Source organism: Exserohilum turcica, assembly GCF_000359705.1.
Source record: "Exserohilum turcica Et28A unplaced genomic scaffold SETTUscaffold_21, whole genome shotgun sequence".
NCBI lineage: Eukaryota > Fungi > Ascomycota > Dothideomycetes > Pleosporales > Pleosporaceae > Exserohilum > Exserohilum turcicum.
Window position 1 is genome coordinate 535,539 of NW_007360037.1, and position 17,130 is coordinate 552,668.

A 17,130-nucleotide genomic window follows, 5' to 3' on the forward strand; every position below is an offset into this window, starting at 1 on the left:
AGGCCGAAGCACCACAGACACACTTCAAGCACAAACTCGTATTTGTAAATAAATCTAGTTAGAACGGCCTCGGCCAAAGTCTTACATAGCCTCGAGCTCACTAGACTCTAATGGAACAATAATAATAATGATGAGGAGATGATGATGTTGTTGTTGATACCTCGCTCTGCATGTCTACATCGATATTCACCTCCAGATTTTCGCACCACACTTGTTTCTCCCCGTCTTCGTTCTCGCTTCTCGCGCCTGGTGATGAGAGACTCGATATAGAAGACGTGTCGAGGGGCCATGTTTCCTCTGCCTCTGGCTTCTTCCCATATGCCATTAGCAGAGCGTACTTCATCAGTGACGCAGCGTGCGACTGGTCAGCGTTTGTAAGCGTGATTGTTGCGTTGCGCGTTGCGAGGCGGAGCTGGGGGCTCTGCGTGGTGGCGGTGGGCGGGGGGTTACTGGGTTTAGGCTTGAGGCTCCTTAGGGAGGATTTGCGCGTGGGAATGCAGGGTTCCTCGAGGAAGTAGGATGTGTCTTTTGTACTTGGATTCTCTGTGTGTTTGTCTTCGACCAGGTGGTGTTGTTCTCGGTTTGAGCGCTTGTCTTGTCCTTCTCTTTCTTCGTCGTCAAAGACGCCATATGCTTCCACGTCTGTATTGCGCTTTGGTATCCGGGAATGTTGTGTTGCGATGCGTTCGGCGGCTCGTTGCTTGATTGAATGGCCATGAACGAGCCATTCGCCTTTGTCGCAGAGATGATCAGGTATGTCCAGTACGACTTTCGCTTCGTCGAGACAAATCCACACGTTGGGCTGTGCGTGTTTCACGCGGGGGCTTCCCTCGGTTTTCTGAGAAACCCAGATGGGGATTTTGATATCTCCAGTTGTTAGCCATGCTGGCACTAAGCCACTCGTCCTCAGTATCAGTTTGACTGAATTCTCCCCTTTTCCGCGCTTCAGTGCTATCTTTTCGTCTTCATATGTCGATACGAGACCATTGAGATTGCAGTCCTTCTTGCGTGACAAATGCGCTTCGATACCGGCCTTGGTGAAGACATCGAGGGTGCCATTGTCGCATTCATCGAGATGCTGTGCTCCGTCGACGACAGTGTAGAGGTACTCTGGACGATGGAAACGGCTCTTAAGAAGCGCAGCGGGGTACTCCAGTGGAGAGTCTAGCGTTCTATTCACCTTGTTATCCTGCTTCATATTAATTTGGTATGTTTCAGCCGCGGCTTACATGGACATTGTGCAGTTTGTGAGGGACTAGGACAGAAAGTGGCGATGCGAAGACATGGAAAGCTGCATGCATTTGGCCTTACTGTGCGCAACGTGTTCTGGTTACGATTGTTTTCCTACCTTGGCTTTGGGTGGCGCCGAGGAGGTGTTGTCGCGAGCACCAGTCACATAGCTGGTGGATGTAATACAAACTTCGGTCGTGGATGCAGCATCGCGTTTAGATTCCACATTATGACCAACATGGCTAGAATGGAAATGGTAGTAGCAGTAACGTATACCGTCATTTCGTACTGGTTCCATCGATTTCACAAGATGCAGTGCTGTGTTAGTTTGACCTTGGCTTGCTGCACATCTCCAAATCCAAAGCGCATACTGGTTTGTGAAAAGGCAGACGCCTTGCATCTGTGAATAAGTGTTCGGGGGTTTTTCCCATCCCAAGCTAGCTCAAAACGGGACATGGGTAGCACGTGAAACATGTTGGTGAAGAGCACTGTCTGAGATGACAGATGGTGAGAAGCTAGAGCTTACCTCGTCGCCTCCTCGTCCGAATATAACCCAGGATAAGGCGAATATATCACCGGTGCGGCACAAATATTGTTTGTTCTTACATATATGTTTGCATACCCCTCGTCATAGTAATAGTGGCGGTGTTGGTGGCGGGAACCATGCATTAAATGGGATATTAGACCAAATGAAGCTGCATGTGAAACACTGGTACGTAATATGGACTGAACGTTTCCCGGAAAATGGCGGCAGAGGAGGCGGGCTGTTAATTTCGAGTATTTTCATCATGTTTCTGCTTTGGTGGTTGAATTTGCGGCTTTTCCAATGTTTTCGACAGGCCACCGGGAGGCCAGTGCTAGTTGAACGATGTCGTAGGCGAGTGTTGCAGGGTCGGGTGCAGTCAGGCATGCATTTTCGGAACTAACTAATGATTAAAGCAGAGTGGCCTATCATCGAAGTACGCATAGGCAAGTGAGCGACGAAGAGTTTGTGGAAGCCATGAGGTTTGGATCGTATCTTCACCAAGTGTAGCCGCGTATTGACTGGTAGCAATCTAGGATACGTCTTTGTTGGAACTAGATCGCATCAGTCACAAGTCGCGAAATTAGCTCTGATTCAACCAAGAGTAATATGGGATAGCTTCCCGTGCACTAGCTGTTGATCTCGTAGCCTTGTAGCGTATGTTATGCGAATTCCAAGCCTACGCATATCTGGCTTCCCGTGCATGTAGCCGTGCGAATCTGCGGAGCTGTTGCTAAGCCTGAAACTACTGATAGATTAAAATGCTAGTAGCGAGGAGAGATCTCATCTGGAATCGCATGTTGAGGCTTGGTTTGGGCGATAGCGTCAATGGGGAAGGTTAGGAATGTGATGTTACTGAGTTTGTGGGTGTTAACATCACTGGGTATGAAGATTGCAGTATTTATACTCATTCCCTCGCCTCGTGAACAAGGGTAGAAGGCCCTACCAGACCAAATACAGCCACGATGATACGGAATAATAGTAGATGATGCTGTAGTAGTTACCAATGTAGCTGATTATGTGTTCTTCCTTGTCACTAACGCAAGTACACATCGAGATTAGACAAACGCATCCAGGACGGCGGTTAAGTTCCTTGTTTAGAGGCAACAATTTTTGGTATAGCAGCATGAGGAGAACAAGAGAGGCCTGAGTGCCAACTTGAATAGTGGTTGTTGTCAGTATCCACTACAAGCATGGAAATATTCCAATTCCAGATACATAACCGAAACGACCAATACTACACATGGTAGTTTTCAATCATCAAGAGCATACTATCGACTTCTGCTGCGTTGTAGTGTCATGCTATAGAGCTCTACGGATAAATGCGAACATCAAACTACAAGCTCCTCATATTGTTCAATTTCCAAAGCATCAGTGTTTGCGCTTGTAGCCTACATATACCTGTACGCGCCATACATACTACGCAGCGAGTCATTTCAGCACGCGATTTGATTCAAATGGACAACGTATACCACGGGAGAGTTTCCCACATGGCGAGTAGTTTACGTACCTAGTTGATTCCAATGGACAACGTACATGACGGGTGAGTTAGCCGTACCGGCAAGTCGAGTCGTTCACTTTCACCAAATCGTGGGTGAAACAAGCTACTCCACCCACGTATTATAATCATAGTATCTTTTATACACAGATATTCAAGCCTTGGTTTCACTGTAGTTTTACTCTAGTATATAATTGTCCGAAGCATGTGACTGTCCGGAACGAGACAAGGTGGCGTTTTTTCTGGATGTCCGGCATTTGCGAGAGCACGAGTCGCAGGGCGTTTCCCATTGATTATGGCGCTGTGATTATGGGATATAGTCGAGTGGATTAATTGTGTGGCGTACAGTGACGGACTAGCGTAAGTGGTATAGTGGCTTTCAAAGCCTTGTCGGTCAGGGTCGAGCCGAGTGGTGGAAGTGATAGAACCAACATGTTTCGATAATTCCTGCTCCCCTGCCGTTGCTGTGGTTATCTGGCATCAACAGTGTTGCTTGTTTGGGGTAAGCATCGATGCATGCAGCTAACATGACCAACAAGCTTACATACATAGTGCTGCGCCGTCCGGGTGTATACAAGCGCGGTGCAAAATGCAGACATGATCACCCCTTCGCATACACGTATTGACGCGGCAGTTGTTCTGTGCCGCAAATGCACCGCTCCAGGCCGGACTGTAAGAAGACGTGGATAAATTGCAAAAAGAACGGCTAGCTTGGTCGTGTGGAGAGGCATTGCACGAGATAGAGTCTTCATCTCAGCATTCATGCAGCAGCCCAAGGCGCATGCTCGTGGTCAGCCATGACGGCACTGGCGATAGGCTTCTTTGCAGCAAGATAACCGACGTCCAGGAGTTTCCGTGCGGCAGGGAAGTGCCGGGATGGTAGATTGACAGGTATAGTGCACGGGCAGTTGTACCGGGCAGCCCCCGTCAGCACTTGGTGGGCAGCCGGGCCTTTTGAAAGTCAATCCAACGTGGTTTGACAGTTCTGATAACAAGCGCACGCAGCAGGCGTGTCACAAGTGTGGTTGGCGAGGCCCAACTCTTGAGTGCATGGCGGCATGTCAATCGCAAGACGTTGGACGGCGTGCGGCACGGCGGGCGAAGACAAATCCTGCAACTGCTGCGCATAAACATAGGGAAATAGGCGACTTGTTAAGGGCAGCAGGATGGGGCGGTCATAATCGCGTGACGGGCGGACCGTCGCTTTTGTTTCCAACATTCATGCGACGTTGGCGGTGTTTCAAGGAGTGCAGCGGCCAAAAACAAAACGACGACGGCCAACAGCAGGGCCTCGTTTCCCAGGAACCTGTTCGCTGACTCTCGACGACGCTAATAGGGGACGTCGACGCATGCCCCTCAGATGACGAGCAGCCTGAGGACTAGCCGTGGCCGCAACGAGAGATGGCGTAGTTTCAGAAGCTGATGGGCCAGCGCCGCCCATACGCCCGCCCTGTGGCTGCCGCGGTGCAGTGTGCGCGTGGTGGTGGGCCGGATGCGACAGGCAGAGCAGCAGCAGCAATAAGGCGGGCTGCGGGTTGGACGAGGGCGAGGACAAGGAAGAGGCGTCAAAAAAAGGGCATGAGCAAATGCATGGCGGATGGCACCGTGAGCCGGCTGCACGAGTGTGGCATTCGCGTTGGAAAAAGTTTAAACGCGGGTGTTCTCAGCCCCGCCCCCCTGGCAGCCAGGCTTGGCGTGGAGAGAGAGCGAGAGCGAGAGCGAGAGCGCGAGCTCGACATGCCATGCAAGCCCCTGGGCTCAGGTCAGATGGAATTGCGCGGCCGCGCTGGGTGCTTGATCGACATAAACATACGCCTGCTCCCCCCGTCGTTGGCCTATCTGTTCCCACGCCATACCAACATCATCCATTCCTTTCCCATTGCTCCCGCAGAAGCACCGCCTGTCGTGTGTGTATATATTACTGTATAGACGACTCCTTTTGTCGTTCCTGGGCCTACGCACACGCCACAACACAGACACTTGGCCTCGCTCGACCTTCACTGCATCGCCAAAAAGAAAAGAAAAAGAAAAGCAGCTGCCATCACTTCGTCATGTCTTCCCAACCCTTTGGTGGCCTCCCAGCCTCGCCGCGCGCAAACCGCCACATGCAGACACTGTCTCCACTCGACACATCGTTTCCCTTGGACAAGCCACATGCATCGTCGCCGCTGTCGGCCAACTCAGAAAAGCCGGCGCCCAAGAGGGACATCTTCGCCGAGGCCACCATCCCGCTGAGCCCTGTGTCGTCGACGTCGAGCTCGCCATACAAGGAGAACCCGTTCGAGGGCCTCGAGCCACGGAAGCGCAGCGGCTTCGCACGTCTCTTTTGCTGTCTCGGCCGCGAAGAGCGCGCGCGCCGCCGGATGAACCGCCACATGGAGTTTGAGAAGGTTGGCGAGAAGTGCCACTGGACCGAGTACTAGACTCGTCGACATTGACATGATGGACATGTGCGCACCGAGCCCGCCAACGAAACATGTGACAGGCCGGATATCCATCGTAACACGTGCCGACGCCTTGCGCGCCGAAGCCCAAAACGTCTGGGTCGCAACGATGCTCAATGCGGCCGTGGTCTTCGCAACCGTTGGAGCACCACCTTTTCTTCTCTTCATCTGTATACCCCTCTCATGCCAGACCGGATCTTGTTCTTTCCGGCTGTCTGCCACCTGTTTTTTCTTTCCTTCTCTCTTTTGTATCTGAGTTTGCACAGGAGTGCAGGGTGGGATCCATCTAGCATTGGTGTTGGAGGCATCCCTTTTGTCTTTGTATATTAGTGCCATCCAGTACGGATGGCGGGTTAGTCGGGTCTAGACTGGCGACATGCCGCGTATGGCTGCGAAGAATCCGGAATTCAGCAAGCGGAAATATATGCCTGCCTTGTCGAGCATTTGTCTTTGCGACTGACGCATCCGTGCCGTGACGTGACGTGTCTGAAGGGCTCACATTACATAATTTGGACATGGTGCAACGAACCAAGACGGCCTCTTGCCGTGACAGTCTCAGGAGCTTCGGAGTCGGGGTCGGGGTCGGCCATGCAGCCTGGATCACGTGCAGCCGTCACGTGCAGCCGTCACGTGCAGTCGTCACGTGCATAACGTCACGTACATAACGTCACGTGCCGAGCTGGTACTGCTAGAAGGAGACGTGGGTGCGAAGAGTGTCCTTTCACCTTTCAGTGTTACGTACTAGTTAGTATTCCGTATAAGCTCGGCCGGAAGACAAGGCTCTTGTTCCTCGGCTGGTCTGATACTGCCGGCGTGCTGCGTCCGTGCGGGCCATGGCCCTTCACTGTGGTGGGGAGCGCCGTGGGTGTGGGGAGCAGCCGCGAGACCTCACCACCACCGCTGCTGACTGCCGCCGGCGTGACGGAAGATGGATGCAGTGCCGTCTTGGTGTCTTGGACTGCTACACCCATTCGCAATCCATCCAAACACATGCAAAATGGGCGGGCGGCACCGGGCCAGCGGGCGTCAGATGGCACACAGCCGCCCAGCAGTAGTGGTAGTGGTAGTACGTCACGCTTCCATGCCGGCTACGCTTAGCCTGTTTGGGGCTCAACCTCGGCCCAAGCCCGTGGCCTCTCTCTTCACGGCATTCACCCCAGTAAAAGCAGCGTCTGCGCGTGCTCGTTTCGCCTCGGATCTGACCAAAGCTAGGACTTCTGATATCATCTCCTGTCATTTTATCTCCCTCTCCTTTCCCCGTCGCTCCCCCCCCCATATAATACCTGGCATGTTCAGCAGGGCCGCACGCGCGCGAGTACCCTCCTCGATACTTCGCAGCCCCCGTTTGACCCAGCAGGCATTTGCAAAACCCAGAGTAAGCGATTCATTGGGCGGGGTGTGAAAAAAAAATACAAGGCGCCGTGTACTGACCATTTCCTGTGTGTAGATTGTCGCAATGGCGCCCGCACGAAAGCAGTCGAGTCTGCCCGCAGGTAAGCGCACTATTCCCCTCATATGGCTCCTCCCCCCGCGCAAAAATTATCCCAGCGCTGACGACGACGCCCGCAAAGGCTACAAGGAGGATTACAGCAAAGGGCCCATGCTGCGCTTTGAGGAATCGCTGCCGCGTCTCCCAGTCCCCACGCTCGAAGAGACGGCCAAGCGCTACCTCAAGTCGGTCCACCCGCTGCTCTCCCAGAGCGAATACGATGCCACCACAAAGGCCGTCAGCGAGTTTGTCGCCCCCGGCGGGCCTGGAGAGAAGCTGCAGCAGCGCCTGGTGGCGCGGAGAGAGGACCCCAAGCACAAGAACTGGATCTACGAGTGGTGGAACGAGGCGGCCTACATGGCCTACCGCGACCCCGTTGTGCCCTACGTCAGCTACTTCTACTCGCACCGCGACGACAAGAAGAGGCGGAACCCGGCCAAGCGCGCCGCCGCCATGACGACGGCCGTGCTCGAGTTCAAGAAGATGGTCGACGAGGGCACCCTCGAGCCCGAGTACATGAAGAAGCTGCCCATGGCCATGAGCTCGTACGAGCACATGTTCAACGCCTGCCGTGTCCCCCAGAAGCCCGCCGACACGAGCGTCAAGTTCCCGTACCAGGAGAACAAGCACATCCTTGTCATGCGGAAAAACCAGTTCTGGAAGGTTGCCCACGAAATCAACGGCAAGCAGCTCAACACCAGCGAGTTCGAGCTCCAGTTCAAGCGCATCTACGACAACGCCGAGAAGGCGCCCGCTGTCGGCAGCCTCACATCGCAGAACCGCGACGTGTGGTCCGACGTGTACCCCAAGCTCAAGGCCCACTCGCCCGTCAACGCCGCTACGCTGCAGGACATTGAGTCGGCCTCGTTTGTCGTGTGCCTCGACGATGCTTCGCCCGTCACGCTGGAAGAGCGCGCACACCAGTACTGGCACGGCGACGGCGCCAACCGCTGGTTCGACAAGCCGCTCCAATTCATCATCAACGACAACGGCACCTCTGGCTTCATGGGCGAGCACTCGATGATGGACGGCACCCCGACGCACCGCCTCAACGACTACGCAAACCAACAAATCTTCTCAAACGCCCTCCCCTTTGACGACCCCAGCGTGCGCTCCGACCTGCCCAACCCCAAGCCGCTCCGCTTCGAGCTCACCAAGGAACTCGAGCAAGACATTGTCGACGCCCAGGCCCACTTTGCCCGCCAGATTGGCGCCCACGAGCTGCGCGTGCAGGCCTACCAGGGCTACGGCAAGGGCCTGATCAAAAAGTTCAAGTGCAGCCCCGACGCCTACGTGCAAATGATTATCCAGCTCGCCTACCACAAGTTCTACGGCAAAAACCGCCCCACGTACGAGTCGGCCGCCACGCGCCGCTTCCAGCAGGGCCGCACAGAAACGTGCCGCACCGTGTCCGACGAGAGCGTCGCCTTCTGCAACGCCATGGCCAACCCGGACGCTTCGCCCCAAGAGTGTCAGCAGAAGCTGCGCGCCGCCCTCGACGCCCACGTCAAGTACATTTCCGACGCTAGCGACGGCCGCGGCGTCGACCGCCACCTGTTTGGCCTCAAGAAGTGCCTGCAGCCGGGCGAGGACGTGCCTGCCCTCTTCAAAGACGCCGCATACGCCTACTCGTCCACCTGGTACATTTCCAGCTCCCAGCTCTCCAGCGAGTACTTTAATGGCTACGGCTGGAGCCAGGTCGTCGACGACGGCTGGGGCCTGGCCTACATGATTAACGAAAACTCGATTCAGTTCAACGTGTGCTCCAAGGGATTGGGCTCGGTAAGTCACAAATCAATCCATCAATCCTTCAATCCATCCATCAATCATTCATTCATTGCACATTGTTGCCAAATAAAAAGACCAAATTGCTAACATGGCTTTCCAGGACAAAATGAGCTTCTATCTCAACGAGGCGGCGGGCGACATGCGCGACATCATGCTGCCCACGCTCGACGCGGCAAAGGCAAAGTTGTAGACATACATAGACCATGTGTACGCGCTAGATAGAGCACATATAGATGGGCTGCTTTTTCTTTCTTCTTCTTCTTCTTCTCTGTCTTCAAAAATCAAGCGAGCATCCCTCCATCTGCTTCTCTTGCCTGTCATCCCCTTTTCATGTGTTAGTAGATTTCAACAATACAAAAAACACTCGTCCCCAAACAAATCACTCAACCCAAAAGTCAAAGATGAGTAGGATTTTGCCATGCTAAATTACACATCAAAATCTACACGTCCCCATTTCCTTCCCATGGCCCGAGATCCTGGCTTCCTCGACGACCAAGAAAATTCATTCCCCCCAAGTCCGGTCAGTCCAATCAGACCCCAACCCCCATGTCATTATACTAGTACACATTCATCACCCATGATTTTTTTTCTTCATGTCGTGAAATCTATGGGTTCTGCTTGACCCAGTCAACACCCTTCTTGATGTTCTTGCTCAGGTCAGAAAGGCAGGCGTCGAGGAGCTTCTGCTCGTAGTCGGTGATCTTGCCAACGGGGTGGATCTTCTCCACACCGTTGGGGCCCAGCTCTACGTTGGACGCAAAGAAGTCGCAGCCCTGGTCCTTGTACAGAGGAGAGTCGACAAATGTCGGCTCAATCACGTTCTTCTGGCCCTGCCCAGCCTTGAGCAGAGACTCGGCGAAGCGGGCACCAGCCATGGCCATGGACAGAGTAGCAGAGCCAGCACCGTCCTTGGCCTGGACAACCTCGTCACCGCCAAACTGCACGCGCCTGACGTACTCATCGAGCTTCTCGCCAGAGAGGTTGAAGCCAGACTGCGACAGAAGAGGGACAATAGTCGCGCCAGAGTGACCTCCGACAACTGTGACGTTCTCAATAGCGGGGTCGGTGTTCTTGAGCTGGGAGATGAAGCGCGAGGCACGGACAACGTCGAGGGTCGTGACACCGAAGAGGCGCTTGGGGTTGTAGACGCCCTGCGACTTGAAGATCTCGGCCGTGATGGGGACGGTGGAGTTGACCTGCAAGAATGAGCATCGTGTCTGAACAGCTGCGCCACTCGCCTCAACGTACAGGGTTCGAGATGATCAGGATGTTGGCCTCGGGCGAGTGCTCAGCGGCGGCCTTGGCGAGGTCGCGGACAATCGAGGCGTTGGTGTTGAACAGATCTGCGCCGCTTGTTAGCTGTGCTACCAGCTGCTGTCGCCTTCAATGCCTACCATCACGGGTCATGCCGGGCTTGCGAGGAACACCAGCGGGGATGATGACAATCTCGGAGTCCTTGAGGGCATCGGCAAGGCCGGTGGGAGTGGCCTCGTGGCCGGTGACCTTTTTTTTTGCATGTCAGTCCATCATTTGCAGGTAGCCTTCAATAGTGTCGTACCTCGCTCTTGGTGTTGATGTGGCCAATGTCGGCAGCGACACCTAGACAGCATCGTTTAGCACGAGCTCAATGGGAAGCAAAGCCAATGGCTAGATGCGTACCGGGAGCAAGACGGATGTCGTAGAGCGCGAGCCTGTTAACCCTGGGGTTGAGCTTCAGCAGCAGCGACAATGGCTGGCCAATACCACCAGCAGCACCGAGGACAGTGACCTTGGAGTTCTGCAGCCGTTTCAGTCAGTATTGCGTTGAATGGCGATGCCAATTGCGAAGCAGCGAAAGCGTTCAGCCGCCCCACCAAGAAAAGCAGTCGCAGCTGCGCTTGGAAGCCGTACCTGGCGGGCCGAGGCCGAGAAGCAGCGGCGCTGGGCCTGGGTGAAAGCTTGCCTAGCAGCGAACATGATGAATGGGGTACAAGGTGTGAGGAGATGGAGACTTGGGTGGGCTGAGGGAGTGTTGGCAGAAGTTTGGGATTGGGAGAGCTGCGGAGGTTTTGCGAACCTTGGACGTCAGTGCTTCTTCGGCTGGCCGGAGCCACGGCTGACAGACGCCTCACTCCGTCCCGCCCCTCCCACGCGCATCGCGACATTCCGGCATCAGCACCATGCCGGCACACCAGTAAAGTCGGAAATCAAGCTTTGTTCAGCCTGACTAACCACGATTACTATCGTGATGCTCAAAATGGGCAGCTGGCAATGGAGACTCCGACTATGACGCTTCAGTCGCCCCATTGCCGCATTACGTCAACACATGACAGCTTCTAAGTATAGTCTTTCTACTAAGTGGCACAGACAAGCCCAAGTATCGAATGACTCTGGGCTATACGAGTGCAAGCATTGATCGCATGAAAGTGCCCATTAATTGACCAATAGCATATATTACCGGTGTGTCAAGACAAGACAAGCCAAACTCAATACGCGCAGAGAGGCCGTGAGTCAATGTGGCTGGGGGCCTACAAGTAGAACGACAATCAATGCTGTACGGTCAACATCCTCACTCTCAGCGCCCGTCTACTCTTTTCCAAGCATCATGGCAGACGCACACGACACATGACCAGATTGCCACGCAGAGATGGCGGTCATGGAAGAACAACTCCCGACTACTCCAGCAGAAGCATCATGCATTTCCGAACTTCAAGAAGCGTTTGGCCCGCTTGTCGTCACCCGGCGACGCAAGTCGCATACTGAATCTACTACATCCTCTTGTTCCGACACCCTTCCGCGATGGACAGGCTCATTCGGGCTGTTCCATCTTCCCCGGGAGCTGCGAGATGTGATATACTATTATTACCTGCATCGCCCGACAGGGATATACTACACGGCCCATGCCGACCAGAGTTTTTGGGAACAGAAAACAAAGAGCGACGAGATCGCAAACCTACTTGTTGTGTCCAAGCAAGTCTATGCCGAAGCGTCAAAGATGCTATATCTCACCAATACTATCGTGCTATCAACAAGCTACAGCTCTCGAGAAGAGAGTCTGAAGCCGCTGACGGGGCTGCTTCGCGTGTTCCCCGATCGAGTGGCGAGGAACTTGACTTGGGTGCGCTACACGTACCGCGATGTCATCACTCGGCCATATGGCCCATTGCGTTCTCGTATGGGAATGCATGCCAAGCACAACACTGCCGGAGAGACGTTTCTGGAGATTCTCAGAGACGCGCATACCTTGACCGAGTATTTCCCCAGGCTGGTTTTGCTGGAGGCCAAATGGCATCCGGAGCCTCCAGTTCACGAGTTTCTGCAACCAACGGACGAGGTGTATAAGATTGCGAATTGCTGGGTGGAAGGCGTAGGCGAAAAGAGTGTTGTAGCGAGGTGGTTGAACACCATGAGACGCTGGTTGCACGGTCACAACCTGGTACCGCTGAGCTGTGTCAGATTTTCACTTAGTGGTTTTGGAATATCTGGTTTCGGGCATGAATTTGACTTGTTGGTCAACGAAGCGTATAGAAGGCTGATAAGGGAGCGGACGATTGATGACCTTGAAGACAGCGGGAGATTATGGCTGGAGGAGATGGAGAGGACAGAGGCGAGCAGGAGGAAAAAAAGCAGGAAGAAGTCGGTGCAGTGTACCTAGGGCAGGAGTTTGCAATAGAGGCGGGCCAGTCAGACGCTCTCTTTTCCCAAACGTCGCCGTATGGTCGGTGTAGATGGCACTGGCAGCTGGCAAGCTGGCCTGTAACCCGACGATGATCACCGAGCACAGCGCCGCTATCAATGCAGGGACCTGTCACGGTGACGCTGACCCAGACCCTGGCTTTGACCCTGGCCCACGATAAGACAAAAGGATGCTCGCAGGTGTCAGCGCCGGTATGCTTTGTCGGTTGTGGTTGTACCATGCATGGGAAACCAGCGTACGTCACTGAGCGTCGTAACCGCCATCACGTGACGTGTGCACCGGAAACAGCTTGGCAACGACCAAACCATGTCTGAGCGCATGACATGAGCGCTTTTCGACAACGTCTCCTCATGGGGCTGCCAGCTTCGCCATCCAATGCAGGCCGGTATTGGGCACATTCGCATTCGTGTTCCCCCACAATCCCAGTTGGCGTGTGCAGATGACAAGGCGCGCGCTGGTACGCTAGGCTCAAGCGGCACAGGCGGTTGAGGGTTGCAGTCTTGGTGTTTGCAGTGCTCGACCAGCAGTGGGCGACGAGTGTGTTATCTTGTGATGGTGAGGGGGTTGTCCATGCCCGCGTCTGCATGCCGTCCTCTCAGCCGTGTCTGCTGCATTTTGCATTTCACCTCATGCCTGAGGACGCGGGCCCAGAATCGGGATTCGCTTGGCGTGGTGAGCCGTTCGCGTGAGGTTGCGGGGGGGGGGCGGTCGAACACGAAGGGGCGTAGGTGTTGGGGGTAGGAGGCCATTAGGACGTGGCTGGGCGTGTGTTCAAGTATTCATTCCCAGATGGCGGACGGAATCCGAATAAAGTCCCGTGGACCCCGAGCTCTGTTCGAACAAAGACCGGCGTCCAAGTGCCTCGGCGCGCCGGCACGCAGTTTTCCGACGGGGAGGGCCAAAGGGGGACGCGCGGGAAAGCCAGCGCGCTACGGCCCAACACGGGCTAGCGCAACCTACAACGACATCACTGTGCAGCCGCTGGCTTTCGCATCCTACTCTCTTCTCCGCACCGCAGGCTCACGGATCCGCCCGAGGAACAAAACAGCCTTCATCCGCGACGCTCCAGCACACGGCGGGCCCACTCTGCACCCTGCAAAAGACTCGACCGCCACATAAAGTAAGCTCGTGGTCCCCGAGTTTCCCAAGAGAAAGCCGCGAGTCAATTTTGCAGTCTTGGTCCCTGCACGTCTGAGACTGGACCACGAAAATTTCCCTTCGGATTGCGAATCCGGGGCACACAATTCAATCCATCCTCTTACCGCTTCTTTTCTTCTTCTTCTTCTTCTCTTCAACAAAGGCCATTGTACGCGCTAAGTATATATGCAACTCGACACCCTGGCCTCAACTCTTCCTAAGCGACAAACTTCCACCGCGACACTCCCCATCTGTTGTTATTGACTGCCGTTCTATACCCTCGCGACACGTGCTAAGCGACGTCTTTGCCTTGCCGCTTCCCATCCCTTGCGACACTACCACCGCAACAACATTAGACTCACTCCTTGCGACAAACCGAGTCTCGACAAGTTCCCAAGCAATTGTCCATCCCAACTCGCCACGCCTTGCCACTACCAGCGCCCATCGCCCAGCACCCACCATTACCATTCCCATTTACCAAGGAGCCTATACCTAGCCACCTAGCCACAACCACAGCTACAGCCACAGCCACAGCCACAGCCACAGCCACAACCGTCGCCATCATGTCGTCGTTTCAGCCCTTCCGCTTTCTGGACCTGCCTGGCGAGATCCGCAACAACATTTATGACGTGCTGCTCTGTTCGTGGGACGATGAGCTCGAGCATGACCCACGCATCATCAGCAACCTCAGCCGGCGCGTCCCAAGCAACCCGTCGCCAGCCCTTCTCCGCGCCAACAAGCAAGTGCATGCCGAAGCGTCGGACTACATGATCAAGCGCAACCAGTTTGTACGCATCACGTGCCGAGGCATGGACGTGCGGAATCTCTTCCTCGGCGATGGGATTCCCGTCATTACCACGGATGCTCGCAAGGTCAGCTTGTTTGACGGCCATGTGATGCATATGACGCTGTCCAAGCCAGCCTTTGTGCGGTCGGTATTCCAGTTTTCCGAATATGAAATCATGATGCTGCGGTCCGACTTGCCCAAGCTGTTGGAGCAGCTGGACATTGAGACGGTCATGTCTGATGCCAACTCGACGACGAGCGAGCATGTCTCGATGCAAGCGTCGATCCGACTCAACTACGCCCAAACGCGCTTCTTTTCGCCCAAGATGCAGGAAGGGCTTTTGCAGCCGATTGCAGCGTCTTTGCGTGGGGTGCCAAAGCTTCAGATTGTTGGGCGTGTTGACAGTGGCCTGGCCGAGGCAGTCAAGGCCGAGGTGGCGAGGCCGCGGTGGACAGAAGCCAAGGCGACGATTGAGGAGATTGGCACGGGTGTAGACGTTGGCAAGCGCCAATGGCAGCAGAACAACGTGTACGCAGCGTCGGGGTCGTGGGCATACGCGCTGCGGACGCTGGAGCGCATGCGGCACAGCTCGTCATGGGCCGGACTGCAGAAGGCGGGCGGGCAGGAGTTTGTGAACAAGATTGCGGATCTCTACTTTACGCTCAACCTGCTGCACGCGCAGTTTCTGCAGATGGACATGGCCAACGACGAGTGGCGAGAGGGAGCACTGGTGGGCGGCAACGGACGCGTGGCGATTCAGCACCTGCGCAAGTGCGAGACTGCGAGTGCGCGATTTGCACAGCACGCGGGGGCTACGTGGGCGCCTAGCAACGAGCAGTCGGCTAAGATGCTGTTCCGCCATGCACGATGCCTGAGGCTGATGGGTGAGCCGGGCAGCAGGGTCAAGGCGGTGACGATGATTGAAGAAGCGGCAGCGCTGGCCCCGACGGACGTGGGGATTCGCGACGAAAAGGAGGCCGTGTTAGCGTGGGAGGCCGAGGGGGAGGAGCAGCGGCGCTTGGCGGCAGCCGAGCAGGCGGTTGAGGAGCGGCTGTCCATGTGGCAGTCTTTCCTAGGGGCTGTGGCGGAGCTTGCATCATGAAGGGATTGGATTGGCATGTGTTTGGTTTTATTTTGGTCGTGATACCCCCGTGTGTGTATGTAGAGGCGGACTCGCTGTGCAGAGTTAGCATGGCGGCTTTAATGTTGAATCCATGGACCGACGTCTACGGGTACATTGTGGGAATAGTGGTATTATCCCGGGGCCGTGCGCGTACATGGATGGGATGGAGCTGGATGCCAATCATGGGCGTGGGCGTATAAAGGTGGAATAAGCTGTGAATGTCGTCATGCAGGCTTTCACTTTCTGCCCGAAGCGCGCCGATGCTCACACGGCGGCGGCGAGTCATGGATGCATGTATTGAATTCAGCCATGGGCATGTCCATGTCTGTACACAGCAGGTGTAAGCGGGCCGGCGGGCATTGGGTGTGGGTTTCCAGGGCCAAACCTTTTCTTACATAGGATATCGGTGCTAGTATTATAGTACATGGTTGCGAGCACACGAGCGAACCAACAGAGCAACGCTTGCGGGCGGGGAAAGAAACGGTACATACTTACTCTACAGTAGCGGTAGATACACGGACATTAGCGGCGAGCGGTCTGCCGTGCGACGGGTACAAGCGAGGGGTTCGGTGTGGCGGCCGAGCATGTCCAAGTACACCATGTAGCAGTAGCGATGGTGATGGTCATGGCGGTCATGGCGGACGTGTTTGGCCATGTTTCGAGGCGGCTGTGGCGCGGCGTGCGGCGAAGCGAAGCCCAATCCAGCCCGTCTCCGTGTTGGGACATACATGTAGTCTTTTCTTGTCGTGTCTTGGGGGTCCAGCGAACAAGGGCGGGCTGACAGGGCTTGGTGTTTCTTGTCTGCAGCGCACACACCACGCCTCTCTCTCTCTCTCTCTCTCTCTCTCTCTCTCTCTCTCTCTCTCTCTCTCTCTCTCTCCATCTCTCTCGTGCTGCCACGCCCGTCTGATCTGATGTGAGTGCAGAGTGTGCCCGTGTGCCAGCCCCCCCCGGTCCACGTCGTCGTCATTGTTTTGTGGGCGGTCGCGCGCACTACCACACTGTACAATATACTACTACTCTACCAGATGCACTCCCCCATGGACGGTGCAGCAGGCCTTTCATTGTGCTTGTGCACCATGCCCTCGCCCTTGCTCGCCCGCCCGCCCGCCCGCGCCCTCACCCACTCGCCCACGCCCACATGCGCGCCCGCAGACCGCAGACAACAAGCATCCAGTCCAGGCCCCTCGACTCGCGGGCGCGGCGAGTGTTGCAGATCTTCCGATCAAGCCGGCGTATGGCCTTGGCTGTCGCGAGGGCCCTGCCGTGGTCCCGTCGCCGGCCTACTTCACCACTTAACGCCTTAGACTCCGCGCTCCTTGGCGGCTTGCGACGCCCTTTGCTCAAAACATCCAAGCCCTCCCGCCGCCGGCATTTTCTGCCCTCTCTAGACCCCCATCTCCCTCGCGACCTCGCCGTTCCCCCCCCCCTCTTC

General features: G+C 55.4%; 6 protein-coding genes across 6 annotated transcripts; 4 read left to right on the top strand and 2 right to left on the bottom strand.

The window, feature by feature from the left end:
* Nucleotides 1-81: 81 nt before the first annotated feature.
* Nucleotides 82-1,198, bottom strand: SETTUDRAFT_28658 (uncharacterized protein; the record flags this gene model as incomplete). Its single annotated transcript, XM_008027904.1, has 2 exons — nt 82-105; nt 161-1,198. 2 exons carry the CDS (start codon nt 1,196-1,198, stop codon nt 82-84), a joined length of 1,062 nt encoding a protein of 353 aa, XP_008026095.1.
* Nucleotides 1,199-5,152: 3,954 nt separating this feature from the next.
* Nucleotides 5,153-5,872, top strand: SETTUDRAFT_169349 (uncharacterized protein). Its single transcript, XM_008028050.1, has one exon. It carries the CDS (start codon nt 5,303-5,305, stop codon nt 5,672-5,674), a length of 372 nt encoding a protein of 123 aa, XP_008026241.1. The 5' UTR covers nt 5,153-5,302; the 3' UTR covers nt 5,675-5,872.
* A 1,111-nt stretch (nt 5,873-6,983) lies between these two features.
* On the top strand, nt 6,984-9,162 carry SETTUDRAFT_110413 (uncharacterized protein; the record flags this gene model as incomplete). The annotated part of the gene is made up of 4 exons (XM_008028051.1): nt 6,984-7,070; nt 7,143-7,188; nt 7,267-8,966; nt 9,073-9,162. 4 exons carry the CDS (start codon nt 6,984-6,986, stop codon nt 9,160-9,162), a joined length of 1,923 nt encoding a protein of 640 aa, XP_008026242.1.
* A 415-nt stretch (nt 9,163-9,577) lies between these two features.
* Nucleotides 9,578-10,928, bottom strand: SETTUDRAFT_110425 (uncharacterized protein; the record flags this gene model as incomplete). Its single annotated transcript, XM_008028052.1, has 6 exons — nt 9,578-10,168; nt 10,221-10,315; nt 10,367-10,475; nt 10,531-10,571; nt 10,632-10,749; nt 10,863-10,928. 6 exons carry the CDS (start codon nt 10,926-10,928, stop codon nt 9,578-9,580), a joined length of 1,020 nt encoding a protein of 339 aa, XP_008026243.1.
* A 700-nt stretch (nt 10,929-11,628) lies between these two features.
* On the top strand, nt 11,629-12,588 carry SETTUDRAFT_80160 (uncharacterized protein; the record flags this gene model as incomplete). The annotated part of the gene is made up of 1 exon (XM_008027942.1): nt 11,629-12,588. A coding segment is annotated over one exon (960 nt), but the record flags the coding sequence as incomplete, so codon positions are not given.
* Nucleotides 12,589-14,348: 1,760 nt separating this feature from the next.
* Nucleotides 14,349-15,674, top strand: SETTUDRAFT_39754 (uncharacterized protein; the record flags this gene model as incomplete). Its single annotated transcript, XM_008027928.1, has 1 exon — nt 14,349-15,674. One exon carries the CDS (start codon nt 14,349-14,351, stop codon nt 15,672-15,674), a length of 1,326 nt encoding a protein of 441 aa, XP_008026119.1.
* Between the last annotated feature and the right edge of the window lie 1,456 nt (nt 15,675-17,130).